The 15,786-nt window shown below is 51.2% G+C and overlaps 1 protein-coding gene across 8 annotated transcripts in view; it reads left to right on the top strand.

Moving 5' to 3' along the window:
• Positions 1-15,786, top strand: part of EHMT1 (euchromatic histone lysine methyltransferase 1) — a 145,800-nt gene that overhangs the window by 115,216 nt on the left and 14,798 nt on the right. For 7 of the 8 annotated variants that reach the window (XM_060101874.1, XM_060101873.1, XM_060101872.1 and 4 more), the window contains exons 16-22: positions 1,121-1,243; positions 6,665-6,766; positions 8,325-8,429; positions 13,824-13,978; positions 14,742-14,909; positions 15,017-15,161; positions 15,511-15,588. In XM_060101874.1, the coding sequence (XP_059957857.1) occupies positions 1,121-1,243; positions 6,665-6,766; positions 8,325-8,429; positions 13,824-13,978; positions 14,742-14,909; positions 15,017-15,161; positions 15,511-15,588 (876 nt within the window). Of the gene's footprint in view, positions 1-1,120; positions 1,244-2,132; positions 3,724-6,664; positions 6,767-8,324; positions 8,430-13,823; positions 13,979-14,741; positions 14,910-15,016; positions 15,162-15,510; positions 15,589-15,786 lie in introns of those variants that run through there. The other variant, XM_060101880.1, reaches the window with a different exon arrangement.

Raw genomic sequence — 15,786 nt, 5'->3', positions numbered from 1 at the left:
CGCACCCCTGGGTGTTCAGGGTGGTTTGGGGGTGGGGGTGGGGGGGTCTTGCTAAGTGTGTGCACCCAGTTACAGGCCGCGCCTGGCCTTTCACCGGCAGAGGGCACATCCTGGCCTGTGCAGCCTGGCGGAGCGTGGCCGACCCCACGCTGGCCTCGTTAGCGCTACGCAGACCCCCACCCCGCACCTTTACCTTGTGTGGTTTTCCAAGTTTCGTTGTTAAAGTTAGCTGCTGTGGAGTCCTGGCTCTACCTCGCCCTCAGGTTGGGCCATCTGGCCTGTGTCCCCCACTCGTCTCCTACCTGGACGTCCCTGCTCTCCGACATCAGCTCTGCTCCGTGGGAACAGCCGAGTCTCCTTCTCCATCCCTGACCACCTCAGTTCCCCTGGCTTTCCATGTGTACCATTCTAGGTCTATTTTTAAATTTCTTACTAAACTGGGTTACTTTTGTTTTTTACTTGCTAGTAGTAAAAACAATACTATTTTCAGCCTTATAAGTACTAGCTCTTTTAAAATGTTCAACTGCCGAACACTTGCTTTGCTGTTAGTGGAAAACCCACTTTAAGGTTGGGCGTTTCAGTTCCAAACAGACGATTTACCCAAGTATACCTCCTGGCTCATTGGTTTTCAAGTACATACTCCATTGGAAAATACATCCTGGAAATGAGTTTTTGTTCAGTTTATTTTGGCAAGTGTTTAGAACAGCCCGAGACAGAGGTCTCTGAGGCCCCTGAGCTAGGGCCCCACGGTCACTGCAGGCTGGGCCACCGCCTGCCTCCTGGCCCTGCCTTGCTGAGTCCCCCTCAGCACCCTTTCTTTGCCTGCTCTGGGGTCTCACCTTCTTTCTTATTTCTAAAGGTGCTGTCACTAACGTTACTGTAAGCATTTTTACCCAATTAGCTTAGAAATGAAATGCTCTTCTTGAACTAAAGGTTTGATAGTTATAGAATAATCATGTCTCTGAATTCTGCTTTGGAAGATTCAGGCTTCGTCGATAGAAAGACTTAACGTAGCCCCTGAGAGCCCTCTGTTTCCAAGTGCTGAGCCTGGGAAACGTTTCCTCACCGGGCGTGGCTACGGTGGCAGCTCTCACACCTGGGCTGTCCCTCTTTTCACCAGGCGGGCGCCAACATCGACACCTGCTCAGAGGACCAGAGGACCCCGCTGATGGAGGCGGCAGAAAACAACCACTTAGACGCGGTGAAGTACCTCATCAAGGCCGGGGCCCTCGTGGATCCGAAGGTACTCACTGCTCAGAAGCACATGTAGGAGCTCCTCGTGAAGAGGAGCAGGGCCGGTTCCTGCTGGAACGTCTTCAGAAATTGGTAGCCACCAGGCATCCACCGGGTTGTCTGGAAGTAGGTAGTTCACCTTACTTGGTGACCGGTTTATTTGTGGAAAATACTAGTGAGCACGGGATCCACTATGCCTGACGGTAGTCAGGCATCTGATAAGGAGTTTGTGTGCAGAGGTGTTCAGCTTCCTTCTTTGGATAGGCACACCTTCTCTCTTCTGGCAAGAAAGAGAAATAGAAGGCATCCAGATTGGAAAGGGGGAAGAAAAATGATCTCTGTTCACAGATGACATGGTCTTATATGTAAAAAATCATAGAATCCACACAAAAAAATGGTTAGTACTAATAAATACATTCAGGAAAGTTGTAAGATACCAAATCAGTACAGAAATGTCAGTTGTATTTCTATACACTTGTGATGAACTATCCGAAAAGGAAATTAAGAAAACAGTTCCATTTACAATAGCACTGAGAAGAATAGAATACTTAGGAATAACCTTAACCAAGGAAGCGAAAGATTTGTGCACTAAAAAATGCTGAAAGAAATTAAAGAAGACACAGATAAATGGAAATTATATGGTGTTCATGGATTGGAAGAAGACAGTACATTCATCCCTCAGTATCTGCGGGGGGTTGATTGCAGGAGCCCTGCAGATAACAACCCGCTGATGCTTGAGTCCCTTAATAGTACAGTCAGCCCTCCATATCCGTGGGTTCTGCATCCGTGGATACTGAGTGCCGAGTGTATTGTTAAAATGTCATTGCTACCGAGAACGATCTCCAGATTCAGTGCAATCCCTATCAGAATCCCAATGCCTTTTTTTTTTTTTTTTACAGCTTATAGAAAAACCCATCCTAAAATTCATAGGGAACCTTAAGGGACCCTCAACAACCAAAACAATCTTGCAAAAGAACAAAGCTGGAGGCCTCACACTTCCTGACTTAAACTTATGACAGAGCTACAGTAATCAAAACCATGTGGTACCGGCCTAGAGACAGACGTATAGAACAGTGAATAGAGTGCCCAGAAATAAACCCTTGCAGATACAATCAAGTGATTACTGTTAAGGGGGCCCAGAGCATCCAATAGCAGGAGAGGGTGTCTTTTCACAAGTGCTGGGAAAACTGTTCCACATGCAGAAGGCTGAGGTTACAGTGTATTCAGAAATAATCTCAAAGGGGATCAAAGACCTAAACTTAAGACCTAAAATCGTAAAACTCTTGGAAGAAGACAGGAAAATCTGTATGACATTGGATTTGGCAATGATTTCTTGGGTAATGACACCAAAAGCACAGACAATAAAAGGAAAAACTAGGTAACTTAAACTTCATCAAAATTAATAAACTTTTGTCCATCAAAGGACACTATTCAAGAGAGTGAAGAGGCAACCCACAGAAGGAGAAGATATTCATAAATTATGCTCTGATAGGGCTTTACTATCCAGAATATATTGACAAGTCCTACCACTCAATAACAAACTCCAGCCCAGCTCAGAAATGGGCAGACTGTGAGTAGACATTTCTCCAGAGAAGATATGCGAATGGCCAGTTAGCACGTGAAAAGATGTTCAACATCGTTAGTCATTAGGGAAACGCAATCAAAACCATGGTGAGACCCTTAGGACAACTGTTATCTAAGAATCAGAAAATAAGTGCTAGCAAAGATGTGGAGAAATTGGAATTCTTATATGTTGCTGGTGGAAACGTAACATCATGCAGTTAACTGTGGAAAGCAGTTTGGTGGCTCCTCAAACAGTTAAACACAGAATTACTGTATGATCCAGCAATTCCAATCCAGGGTATGTACCCAAAGAAACAGGAAGCAAGGACACGGACAGGTATGTACACACCTTGTTCACAGCATTGTTTACAGTAACTAAAAGGTGGAAGCAACCCAGTGTCCATTGACGGGCGATGGATAAGCCGGATGTGGTCCATCCATACGATGGAGTGTTATTCAGCCTTACTTCAAAAAGGAAGGAAGCTCTGACAAAGGCTGCAACACGGGTGAACTTGAGAACGTTATGCTGAGTGAAAGAAGCCAGACACAGAAGGAAGAATATTGTATGATTCCACTTATGTGCGGAACCTGGGACAGGCAGATTTAGAGACTGAAAGTAGATTGGAGGTTACCCGGGGTGAGGGGGGGATAGTGTTGCTGAGTGGTGACCGAGCTTCTGCCTGGGCTGGTGGACAGGCTTTGAGAATAGAGTGTGGTGATGGTACAGCTCTGTGAAAGCAATTCATGTTGCCACTGAATCACTCTAAAATGGTTAAAAGGCCAAGTTTTATGTCATATACACACACACGCAATAACAATAAAAATGCTAAATCCTACAGCCCTTCAAATTAATACACATTTTTTCCAACAAAAAAATGATCGTTCTGTTCATACTAATTTATTAACTCCTTGTTCCCATCAAATTAACTTCTCACTCTTTTTTCTATGTCATTAAATATTCTATAACATTATTTCAAGTGGCTGTGTTGTATTTCATGATATAATTTGTATCATTTTTTTAGATTTGCTGATTGTTTAATATTTATGTTATTTTCAGTTTTTATTGTACACAGTGCTTCAACAGACATTTCATAGCTAAATCTTTGCACGTTTGATTTCTTTAAGACAGATTTCTGGGTGTGTGTGTGGAATTGCTAGATCAAAATATATAATCATTTCTAAGGCTTTTGATCCCTCTCTCTGAATTGCATCCGGGAGTGTCTGAGCACTCATTTCCCTGTACTCTTACAAGTGCCGATCATTACAGTTAAAAAAAAAATTAACAATTTGATATGCAAAAATGATTATTTATTTGTTTTTTACTATTTTAATTTGCTTCTCTCAAAGTGAACTTTTTTTGTGTATAGTTATGTACATTTGTTGTGAATATTTTTTCAAGCTGGTATTTAGTCCTTTGCTTTTGGTGGTTTTTGAGATCTGGAAACCTTTAGTTTTTCTATGACTATCTATAGATAACTGTTATTAATCCTCTCCGTTAGGATGGGTGGGTGAGTTCTGCCCAGTTCTCGGCCAGGGGACGATTTCCCAGCCTCGTCACAGGAGCCAGCGCCCAAGCAAAGCACCACTGAAGAGGCAAGAGGTCAGTGTTCAGGGCTTTACAGAAGCAGCTGGAGCCTGCAGGACAAGTGATTGGAGGAGGTCTGGAGTAGACAGTTCACCGATGAGCTTGTTAGCAGCACTCTGGGTGCTGTAGAAGAAAGGGTCCTTGAAATCCAAGACCAATCAGAGAAACCATTCTGTCTGAAAAGCAGACTGTAGGACAACATTGAGCTGTCTGATGTGTAATTGGAGTCCCAGAAAGGAGAGAAAACCCAGTGGAAAAAAATTTATTGAAGGAAAAGTGGTCATAAATTTCCCAAATTTGGTGAAAAATAACCTACAGATTCAAGAAACTCAACAAACCCCAAGCTGGATAAATACTAAGGCTGCCACACCTAAATACATCATGTTAAACTGTTGAAAACCTTAACACAGCCCCAGAAAAAAAACACAATACGTGTAAGTGAACATTACGAAAATTTGCCAACTTTGCATTTGAAACGACGGAGGCCAGGAGCCAATGGAGTGATATTCTTATTGTGCTAAAAGGGAAGAAAAAAAACTCAAAAAAATTGTCAGCCCAGAATGCTACAGCCAGTAAAAGCGTCCTTCAGAAAGCACTTGTGAAATAAAACATTTTCAGGTACACAAAAGCTGATAGGACTTACCAGCAGGTTTACACTAAAGTTTGTGGGAGGAAAATCCCGTTCTTGGGGAATTAAAATACTAGAAATGGTAAATACTTGTTTTCTTTAAATTTCTTAAAAGACAAAGGGCTGCTTCAAGCGAGAAGAATATTGTAAGATGGAGTTTACACAAACTTGGAAGTAAGACAGGACAGCAGGAGCACAGGGGGAGCCAGTGGTGGATGTGAGCAGGGTCCTCGGGTTTTAGTTCTTTCCTGGGAGGGAATAAGTACTGACCTAAGTGGATGGGAAAGGTGAAGATTGTGATCCCTACAGAACATTAAGGCAATAATTTCAAAGGAGTATAGCTTTAAGGAAAACTTTTTTAAAAGCTAGTAGAAGAAGTAAAACGGAATGTTAAAAAATACTTGTGTAACTAAAAAGCAGGAAAAGAGGAATAGAAACAGGTAGGACAAATAGGAAGGTGGTCATCTAACCCTAAAACCATGCCGTAATTACATCCAGTGTCAGAGGACGAAGCCCTCCAGCCAAGGGCAGACGTTTGTCTGAGCCAGTGAGCAGGCGAGAACCAGCTCTGCTTCCCTGGAGAACACAGGCTAACACACGGACCAGGCTTGAGTGAGCAGGGTCAGGGCACACGTCAGGCACGTGGCAAACAGAAGAATCAAACACAAGAGGCAAAATTACAGAACTTTTGGAGGTTAAGAGGGAAGATTAGCTTTGTGATTACAGCATCGGGAAAGATTTCTTCAACAAGACAAAAGTACAAAAATGATTGATAAAAGTCAAATGCATTAGAATTCAGAATTTCTGATCCACAAAAGATGTCACAAGGTACATGAAGGGCAGCTACAGCCGGGAGAGGGTTTTGCAGCCAGAGGGCGTCAGGGCCTCCTACAGATGAAGGAAAGTAACCGGAAGCAGTGGGTGAGGAAGGTGACCAGGCAGTTCCCTGCAGAGGAGATGTGTGACCGGGATGTGCCGGGAAGGCGCCTGCCTTTCAAGCACCCGAGACGCCCCATTCCCTGGCCGTAGAATCCCGTGAAGCCCACAGCTGAGCCCACCTGGGGGAGCAGCACACGCATGTCATTGTTGGGGGGAGGTCTCGGTGTTGGGGGACCCCGTGGGCAACTCTTGCACGAGGAATCCGGGAAACGTATTGCAATGTTTGGTGAATATTGGTGAAAAACAACAAGTCTTCCTCGACCAAATGCACAAACTGGGCTAGTTTTACATCAGTTGACATAAGTGAACTAGTGCTATGTGTTCTCTACAAAGTGAAATCTCCAGACCATAATGTTGAACTAAATATGAATTGCAGACAGGTATATGATATGTTATTTATAGACAATTTAAAAACATAAAACCGTCATTTGTGGATACGTACACATGTAGCAAAAGTATCAAGAGCGGTGTCAGCATAATAGCTGTTGCATTCAGACCGGCGATCTGGAAGGAGCCTTTTTGTTGAGATGGTTCAGTTAACGTGGCACCCTTAGTGTCCTTGAGAAGATGGAGCTAAAAGCCATCTAGGAGGTGTGCCCGGCGGCCAGCGGACGCAACCTGGAGGTGGTCAGCCGCCGTGACGAGTGTCAGGCTGCACGGCGAGCTTGCCCCGTCACGCTGTGATTTCTTGGGACCTAAATGCATTTGTGTTGCAGGACGCAGAGGGCTCCACCTGTTTGCACCTGGCTGCCAAGAAAGGCCACTATGATGTGGTTCAGTACCTGCTGTCCAATGGGCAGATGGACATCAACTGTCAGGTAAACCACCTCCTCCACTCGTGATGGCACCTGACGGGCTGGCCAGAGGCGTGGTCCTCCTTCGTGGTGATCCTGGCCCCTTCCACCCTCCGAGGCACCCCACCCCCCACCCCTGCCAGGTCCTGGAAGGCCTGGCCTCATCCTCTGCCCCCGTCCACCTCCCTCCTGGCCTGCCCACTGGCCGCTCGCCAAGCTCTGTGCCGCTGCCCAGCTGCAGGCTTGTCCTGAGGTGTCCACCTGGGCTGCCCTGGTCTCCTTGTGTCCTGTGTTCAGATGCTGCTACTTGAGCAAGGTCTCTGGCCTGTGTGCCGTGCCACCCCCATGGCACCTCATCGTCCCTCCCAGCACTGGCCACTGTTGGACATTCCACCTCTTTCCCTGTGTGTTTGCTTCTTGTCCACCTGCTGTCAGGACCCCGGCGTGGTGTTTGTGTGACCTGCAGTGCCTGGTTACAGAGCAGGTCCTGTGCATGTCTGCTGAGCGAGTGAGTGCCTGGGGAGAGCCAGTGAGGGTGGGGCCTTCTAACTCACCGGGGACCCCTCCTGTTCTCCGAGACCCCCTTCCGCTCCCCAGGACCCCGCCCGCACATGACTTGAAGCTCTGGGATGACCATCTCCCATCACAGGGCACCCCCATCTTCTGGCCCAGCCATTGCCGCTAATCCAGCTCCTGTGCCCACCACCCTGACTGTGAGACCCTCCCAGATGGACCAGAAATGCAGCTCCCTGCATTGTGGTTTGTCCAACCTCTGTTCTAGTGGGGTCCACGGGCCTCCTTCCCCTGTTTTGGGTTTTTATCTCCCACTCGGTCGGGTTTTGTGAGTTTCTCCCCCCAGGCTGGGCTGTGTTGCCCGTGCCGTGTCCCCAGTGCCCATGGTAGGCCTGCAGGGACCATCTCGCTTTAGTCATGGAGGCCGTGTGCATCCATCAGGAAAATGTGGCGACTGGAAAGTGGAGAATGTTGTGCTGGAGTGTTTGCAGGGTAGGAGCTGGCACCGTAATACTCATTTCCTAAGAGTCGCCTCCGGGGTAGAGCGGCACACAGCCAGCTCATCACAGCCATGATCCAGCCTGCAGGGGGTTCAGCCCCGGTGAGCTTCTGCTCCGGCCCTTAAAGAAGGGGCTGGGACTTTTCATGGCCTCCATTCATCGCTGGGCCTGATGTTCATCCGTCTTGTCTGTCTGTAGTTCTTGGCTGTTGCTCCTGCTTCGTGCGTGGAGTCTGTCCTGGGATCAGAAGGGTGGGCAGGTGCGTCCCAGTCAGTGCTTCCCGCCAGCCGGGCACGGACTCTGCAGCTGGGTCTGCTCTGTGGCCTTCTGGCCTTTTTCTTAGGTGGCTCTGTCACATGCGCACAGGTGTGTCGAGTTGCCCGGTGGGCCCTGCCTGCTCGCTGAGATCCCCAGGCAGCGCTCTGAGCCTCAGTTTCCTCCAACAAAATGGGGACTCAGGCTGGCTCCCGCCCCCCGGGGCCTCCTTGCAGGTCCCGAGTGATGAGGTGCCTCACGTCTTGTGTCTCTAGGAGCTGTGATGGATGTTTGTTTCTTTCTTTTGAAATCAGGATGATGGCGGCTGGACCCCCATGATTTGGGCCACTGAGTATAAGCACGTGGACCTTGTGAAACTGCTGCTGTCCAAGGGGTCTGACATCAACATCCGGGACAACGTGAGTCTCCCCCCGGGGAGGCGGACCCTGGAGGACTGGGGACGGGTGTGTCGGGTGGCAGTGTCCTAGCACCTGCCTGTGGCTCTGACCTCTTCCCATTGAGTCGCCCGCCATGTGTTGACCCAGTGCGGTTTCCAGTGGTTATTTTGTGTCAGCCAGCTGCTGGATGTGAACCGAGGGGCACAGGTCCCTGAGACCTGCTCCTCGGGCAGAGCTGCATTTTTAGAGGCCTTTAGAGACACTGACTGCCATGTCTGTGGTGACGTCCGAGGCCCCAGGGCCCACCCCACACCTGGGCCAGGGTCAGGGGACTCACCTATCCCTCTGGGAACAGCCCTCCGCTGTGTATCAGTGGGGCTGTTTGGTCACAGGCAGCACCGGGCGCATCTGATGAACTCAAAGGGGAATTTCTCGGGCGGGCTTCGGAGACCCTCAGAACCGGTGCGGGGGTGGGGCTGGCAGAGTTGGGGGCTGCTCTGGCAGAAGCCCCTGTGCTGCTTCCCAGGTGGAGGGACACAGACAGGGTGTGGCCTGCGGGGCTGGGTCCACCTTCACAGCGTTACCCGGGTCAGCCGGAAGGGGGAAGTCTAGCCACACACTCGTGAAACTGATAATGGAATAAGGCAGGAAGGCACGCCCACCCCTCAGATCGGAGCCCTTACTGGACTGTTTGAAGAAAGGGTGGGAGCAGTGACTGGTCAGTCCTCCTGGGTGCTCCACGTGAGGACCCTCCCACACCCAGAAAACAGGAGCAGCCGCTGCCAGCCGAGGGCCAGGCACAGCTGGTTGGGGACGTCTTTGCCAACTCCACAGAGCTGGGCCCTGGGGCATGAGAGCAGCTGAGGGCCGGGAAACCCTGGGGGCTTCAGGTGAGGGTGGTGCGGAGGGAGGCGACAAGGTCCGGGGAAGCTACAGCACACGGCAGTCACGCTCTGGCTTGTTCCTCGAGGGATGGGGTCGTGGTTTGGAGCAGCCTTGGCCCTGGGTGCTTGGGTGGGACTGGACCGTCTGGGCACGTGGGCAGCGCACGGCCTTGCAGCATCCAGCAGTGTAGGTTCTGGTTGTTCTGAGGGATTGGAAGAACGGATGGAGTCGTGTGTTTTTTATTTATATGATGAAACAGCGTCATTGTTTTATTTCAGTAGCTTCATTGAAGTATGACTGGCAGACTGTGCTATTTAAAGTGTACAGTTAGATAAATTCTAACCCCAGCCACCATCACACAACCAGGACAGTGGATGTCACTTACCCCTAGGTTTCCTCCTGTGCCTCCTAACCAGCCCCCCTTAACCAGACGTGACCAGCCCACCTGCTTCCTGTCGCCGCCTCGCTTCTCGTAGTCCCGTCTGAGCTTGGGCCCCCCTCCCTTTCTGTTGCTGTGAGAGGCCGTCTGCTTGCTTGTCCTGTGCCTGTGGCCCATGGCCGGGCTCCCTGGTGGGGCTGTGACCTTCCTGCTCAAGCGCTGCCACTCCTGTGGGTGCAGCCGTTTCCAGGGTAGGAGAGTCTGGTTCCTTTACGGTCTCCCCAGCACTTAATGTAGTCGGTCTTTATCGTCTTTGGTGAAGGATCTGTTCAGGTCTTCTGCTCATTTTTTTACTGGATTGTTTATTTTCTTACTCTCTAGCTTGGAGAGTTTTTGTGTATTCTGGATACAAGTCCTTTACCAGATAATGTGTTTCATAAATCCTAACCATTGTCTTTGGAGGAGCACATGTTTCTAATTTTGGTGAAGTCCAGTTTATCAGTTATTTTTTGTATGAATCATGTGAAATCACTGCCAAACCCATGACCCTGGAGACTCTCTGTGTTTTCGATCGCAGTTCCTTAGGTTTAGGTGTTAATGTTCATACGTGGTGTGAGGTAGGGATCAGGCTCTTTCTTCTGGTGTGTGGACCTCTAGCTGCTCCAGCAGTGTTGTTTAGAAAGCAGCCTTTCTCCCTAGATTGGCTTTGCCCTGTGGCCGGACTCAGTCTTCTGGGCCTTGACCTGGGGTCTGTCTTAGTGCTGGGGTTGTACTCTCTTGTTGAGTGCAGCTTCAGGACCTGTAAGGAGAACCTTACAGTATTAGCTTCCATTTCTCCCTCCCCAACTTTATGCTGTTCCTCTCGTGCATTTTACTAAATAAACACCACCGTACAGTGTTGTTTGTTTAAACAACGGTGACTTTGGAAAAGGCTATAATAATCCTGGCGTGTCAGCTCCCGTGGTCACCTCTTCCTCAGGTCCGTCCATCCACTGCTGTTTGCTTCTGTGCGTCTCATGTCCGTTAGCATTTCCTGCCGTGCTGGGCGGCTTGTGATGGATTCTTTCAGCTTTTTAATGCCTGCGAAGTCCTTATTTTCCTTCACCTTTTTTTTTTTATTTAATTTATTTATTTTTGGCTGCGTTGGGTCTTTGTTGCTGTGCGCGGGCTTCCTCTAGTTGTGGAGAGCGGGGGCTACTCTTTGTTACGGTGCGCGGGCTTCTCATTGTGGTGCTTCTCTTGTTGCGGAGCACGGGCTCTAGGCGCATGGGCTTCAGTAGCTGTGGCATGTGGGCTCAGTAGTTGTGGCTCACGGGCTCTAGAGCACAGGCTCAGTAGTTGTGGTGCACGGGCATAGTTGCTCCGCGGCATGTGGGATCTTCCCGGACCAGGGCTCGAACGCGTGTCCCGTGCATTGGCAGGTGGATTCTCAACCACTGTGCCACCAGGGAAGCCCTTTTCCTTCACTTTTGAAAGATATTTTGCTGGATATAGAATTGTAGCATGACAGTTTTTAATTTCAGTACCTGAAACATTCTGCTTCCCTGAGTTCTCACTCGATGCATTTCTAGTGAGAAAGTCTTGGTGGCATCCTTGTCTTCATTTCTCTGTATGTACCACGTCTTTTTTCTTTCAGGTGCTTTTAAGATTGTCTCTTTATCACTGGAGTTTAGCAGTTTGATTATGAGGTGGCTGGTGCTGTGTGTGTGCACATGTGCACTTAGGCTTCATGGAGCTCCCTGGGTCTGTGCGTGTGGGGTTTTATCAAGCTGGAAATTCCCTAGTCATTTTTTCCAGTGCTGCTTCTGCCCCCACCCGACTTCTCGAGGCCCCAGTTCCACGTGTGCCAGGGGGCTTGAAGTTGTTCCATGGCTCACGGAAGCGCTTTTCATTTTCTAAAATTATTTTTACACTCTGGATTTCTGCTCAGCTGGTTTTATTGCTCTGTGTTCAAGCTCACTAGCCTTTTCCTCCACAGCGTCAGTTATGCTGTTAATTCCATCCAGCGTGCTTCCACGTCAGTCGTCACGGTTTTCAGTTCTGAACATTCTGCTCGGGTCTTCTTGGTATTTTCTGAAATGTGTCTCTCCTGAGCACAGTTATTCCAGCTGCTCTGACGCCCTCGTTGCTGGTCTGTGTCACTTCTGGGTTTGATTCGTTGGTCTTGCTCCTCATTGTGGGTCATTTCCTGCGTCTTTGCACTCCTGGTGGCCTTGTGCTGGACACGAGACGTTGCGGATCTACCTTGCTGGGAACTTCTGTGTTCCTAGAACTCTCGTGAGCCTTACTCTGGGTGCAGCAAAGTGACCTAGAAATGGTCTGGTCACTTTGCGTTTCACTTTCGAGGTTTGTTAGGTGGTCAGAGCAGGTCTCGGCCCGAGGCCGCTCATCCCTCCTGTGTGGGGCCAGTGCTGAGCCCTCTACACCTGGCCTCGGGGGTGTGTCCTCCTGGAGGTCCAGGTTTGGAACGTACAGCCCTCCAGAGGCCTCTTTCCCAGCCCCACAGCCTGCTCTGCAGCCCTGGCTGCCCTGGCCTGGAGCCCGAGAGGGACAGTGAGCAGGTGGCCACAGGCCCCCTTGCTCCTCTCTCGGGGGCACAGCCTTTCGCTGCCTGATGTCCAGTTCTTGAAAACTGTTATTTCACACATTTTGACTGTTTGGTCTTACTCTGGTTCTTTCAGGTGTGGAGGGGGGTAAACCCAGTGTGGTCCCTCTTGCCCTGTCTTTGCTGGAAGCCCCATCAGACGTGTAGGCCTGTCGTAACGTAGCTGGTGGACCTCAGAGAGGCTGGGAGACGGCACAGTCCCCCCGGCAGGAGGGCTTAGGGGCCTGGGAAGTTCTCAGAACCTAATTCTGGTGATAAAGTCACAAACCGTTCTGATGAAGGAAAGAGAAAGAGGCCCCTCAGGAGACTCTGCGGCTTCACCTGGGAGCTCGCAGATGTGCAGAAGGTGGAAGCAGAGGGTAGAGAGCTTCTGAGAGTGACGCCCAGGAGGGGAGGCCAGACAAGCCCCGGCTTTTCAGGACACCCGGGGCTGACGGCAGGGCCAGCCCTTAGTTTTCTCTGTTGGAAACACACCGATGATGTCGAGGGTGACAGACACAGACCACTTAGCTCCTGCTGTGCTCCTGTCTTTCCTGAAGTTGGTTGAGCTGGAGGCGTGGGATGTACATGGGTGTTGGGATGGGGCGCTTGGCAGTGCAGGGGGTGCCCCGGCCGCCCGGACGTGCTGCACCCCTTGGTGGTGTGGGCGGCGCCCCGGGACCCAGGCTGCGCTTTGGTCCCGGTGGTTCCCAAGGGATCGGCTGTGTGAGCCAAGCATACGACCCATCCGCAGAGCAGAAAGAACAGGCAGCAGCCCCATCTCTGAGGCTAACTCAGAGAAAGAGAACTGCTACAGTGTCACTGGTGACGTCCCTGAGGGAGGAAGGGAGACAGGGGGCTGGTGAGCAAGGGAGCGGGGCTGGGGGGGTTGGGTGCTGCTCCTTGGGTGGCCGGGCTCCTGGGCTGTCCAGCTGGCCGCGTGGGTGGGTGTGGGTCTCCTCACGCTGTGTCCCCAGTGTGGCAGGTCGAATGTATGGTGGTTCTCGTGCAGACATTTTCTTGTTTTTAGGGTTATTCTTCACTGTTACCTTATGTAAGTTGTTTTTTATTTTCCTTCTCTTTCCACATTTATTTGTTCAAAATTGTAGTCTTATTAAAAAGAAAAATTGTAGTCTTCTAATAAACAATGTGAAAGTTTTGTTATCACGTATATAATCTATACCTGGTAAATCATATATTTTACATATGGCAAATATTTTTCTAATTTTTCTTTGCGTCATTTAAAGTTTTTAGTTTTTCATGAAATAAAATTTTAATTAATCAAATTTGTCTTTTTCAAATCTTGTACAAGTATTACTCTATCCTGCAATCATAACTGTGTTCCAAAGTCAATACAATTTAAAAAATAAACTACCCCTAGATGTTATATGACTTACGTGTCGGGTTAGAGTGGTCTAATTGAAGTTGATGTTTTCTTCTATTTCTAACGTGTTCTGTACTGTGATAGTGTACTTTTATAACGAAAACAAGACAAAATGGAAAGGAAGCCTCTGTCAGGTGGGCCGCGTCGCCCCCTCGGCCTCACACGCTCGTGTCTTCCATGCAGGAGGAGAACATCTGCCTGCACTGGGCGGCCTTCTCGGGCTGTGTGGACATCGCTGAGATCCTGCTGGCCGCCAGGTGTGACCTCCACGCCGTGAACATCCATGGAGACTCGCCCCTGCACATTGCCGCCAGGGAGGACCGCTACGCCTGTGTTGTGTGAGTGGCTCCGGGTGCTCTGGGGACTTCCTGCGGCGGACGAGGCTCTCCTGTTCACACCTGCGGTCAGCGTGGCTCCAGGAGGATTGTGGTGAAAATCCCCGAATACCCAGGTCACACGTGGAGAGGAGCCCCGTCCTAACACCTCCGCTCGGGGCCAGAGGAGCGGCACCCACGGGAGGGCTGGAGGGCCAGCTGGGAGGCCCCCCCCCCGCCACCAGAAGCCCCTCCTGCGTCACTTTTGCCATCAGGTCCGGAGCCTTTGCTCTGCCCCTGGCAGTAGCTCAGGGAGGTGTGGCCCCCACTTCTCATCTCACAGGGGCCTGGGACTAGGGGATGCCCCTGCGGTGGGGCCCTCGGCCTCTCAGATCGGGACCTTGGGGGCACAGGGCTCTGGCGCACCGTCTGGCCCTGACTGGGTCAGGCCTCGGATTGCCTGCTGGGCGTGGACTGAGTACATGGCCGGCTAGGCATTGCTGCCCTTTTCATCCTGAGGGTGACTTTGAATGGAAAAGCCAAGAAAAATCAAATACCATCCCTAGTTATTTACATGCTCTTCCCTTCAAGGAAAAAGAGGACTTTTGACAGTAAACGGGGGAGAAGAGTAATGATGTGAGCGGAAGCACCGGCCGGTCAGCTGGTTCATCTGAAAGCGGATGCTGTTTCCTCCTTATTTTTACTGATTGTTGTCATCGTGCGAATCTCATCCTTGTACCTTTTGACTTAAGATCTGAATGTTCTGTGGACTTGTGTTTCCCTCCAGCCTCTTCCTGTCCCGGGACTCCGATGTCACACTAAAGAACAAGGAGGGGGAGACGCCCCTGCAGTGCGCCAGCCTCAACTCGCAGGTGTGGAGCGCCCTGCAGATGAGCCAGGCGCTGCGCGACGCGGCCCCCGACAGGCCCGCCCTGGTGGAGAAGACAGTGAGCAGGTGAGGAGACCAGGGCCTGCCTCCGGGCAGGGTTGAGGCTTGGAACGGAAGCCTCTCTGGCTGGGCCAGGGCTCAGCGGGAAAGCTGACGCCCCCTTCCTGCGGCAGAGACATCGCTCGGGGCTATGAGCGAATCCCCATCCCGTGTGTCAACGGTGTGGACGGCGAGCCGTGCCCCAGCAGCTATAAGTACGTGTCTCAGAACTGTGTGACGTCCCCCATGAACATCGACAGGAACATTACCCACCTGCAGGTCAGCGGTGGCGGGGGGCCCTGCTGTGGGGTGTTGCCTCTGCGGCCCCCAGAGCAGCCTGGGCAGCGGGGAGGGGTGCCCTCGGCCGCAGTGGCTCTGCCCCGGTCTTTCCCTTCCTGGGGCTGTGCCCGCCCGGTGTCTGAGCCTCCTTTCCTCCTTTGGGTCCCTCCCCAGCCCCTCCTGCGAGCCCCCGAGGCCTCGTGCCTGAGCGTTCTCTCCACACCCTCCTTCCTGAGGGGCTGCACGCCCCCGGTGTCCTCAAGAGTCAGAATTTTGAGGATTGTCACTGGAGTTGTGAACAGCACTGGGGGGCGGGGCGGGGCTCCATCTGACACGCCCCTCCCCCCAGTACTGCGTGTGCATCGACGACTGCTCCTCCAGCAACTGCATGTGCGGCCAGCTGAGCATGCGCTGCTGGTACGACAAGGTGAGCCTGCGTGGGGGCCTGGCTGGGGAGGAGCGACAGAGGCCAAGGGACGGGGGCGGGACCGAGGCCGGGTACTGGGGACGGAGCCACCGTTCTCTGTGGGCCCTGGGGGTGGCCAGACGGAACTGACTGGGCGGCAGAGGTGGCCGTCCCTGAGCCTGGCCTGGAGGGAGCCGAGAGAAGGGCTCCCAAGGCCAG

The sequence above is a fragment of the Mesoplodon densirostris genome, chromosome 6 (genome assembly GCF_025265405.1).
Source record: "Mesoplodon densirostris isolate mMesDen1 chromosome 6, mMesDen1 primary haplotype, whole genome shotgun sequence".
NCBI classification, from domain to species: domain Eukaryota; kingdom Metazoa; phylum Chordata; class Mammalia; order Artiodactyla; family Ziphiidae; genus Mesoplodon; species Mesoplodon densirostris.
Note: the sequence above shows the minus strand (reverse complement) of the source record. Positions and strands in the feature narration are given on the sequence as shown.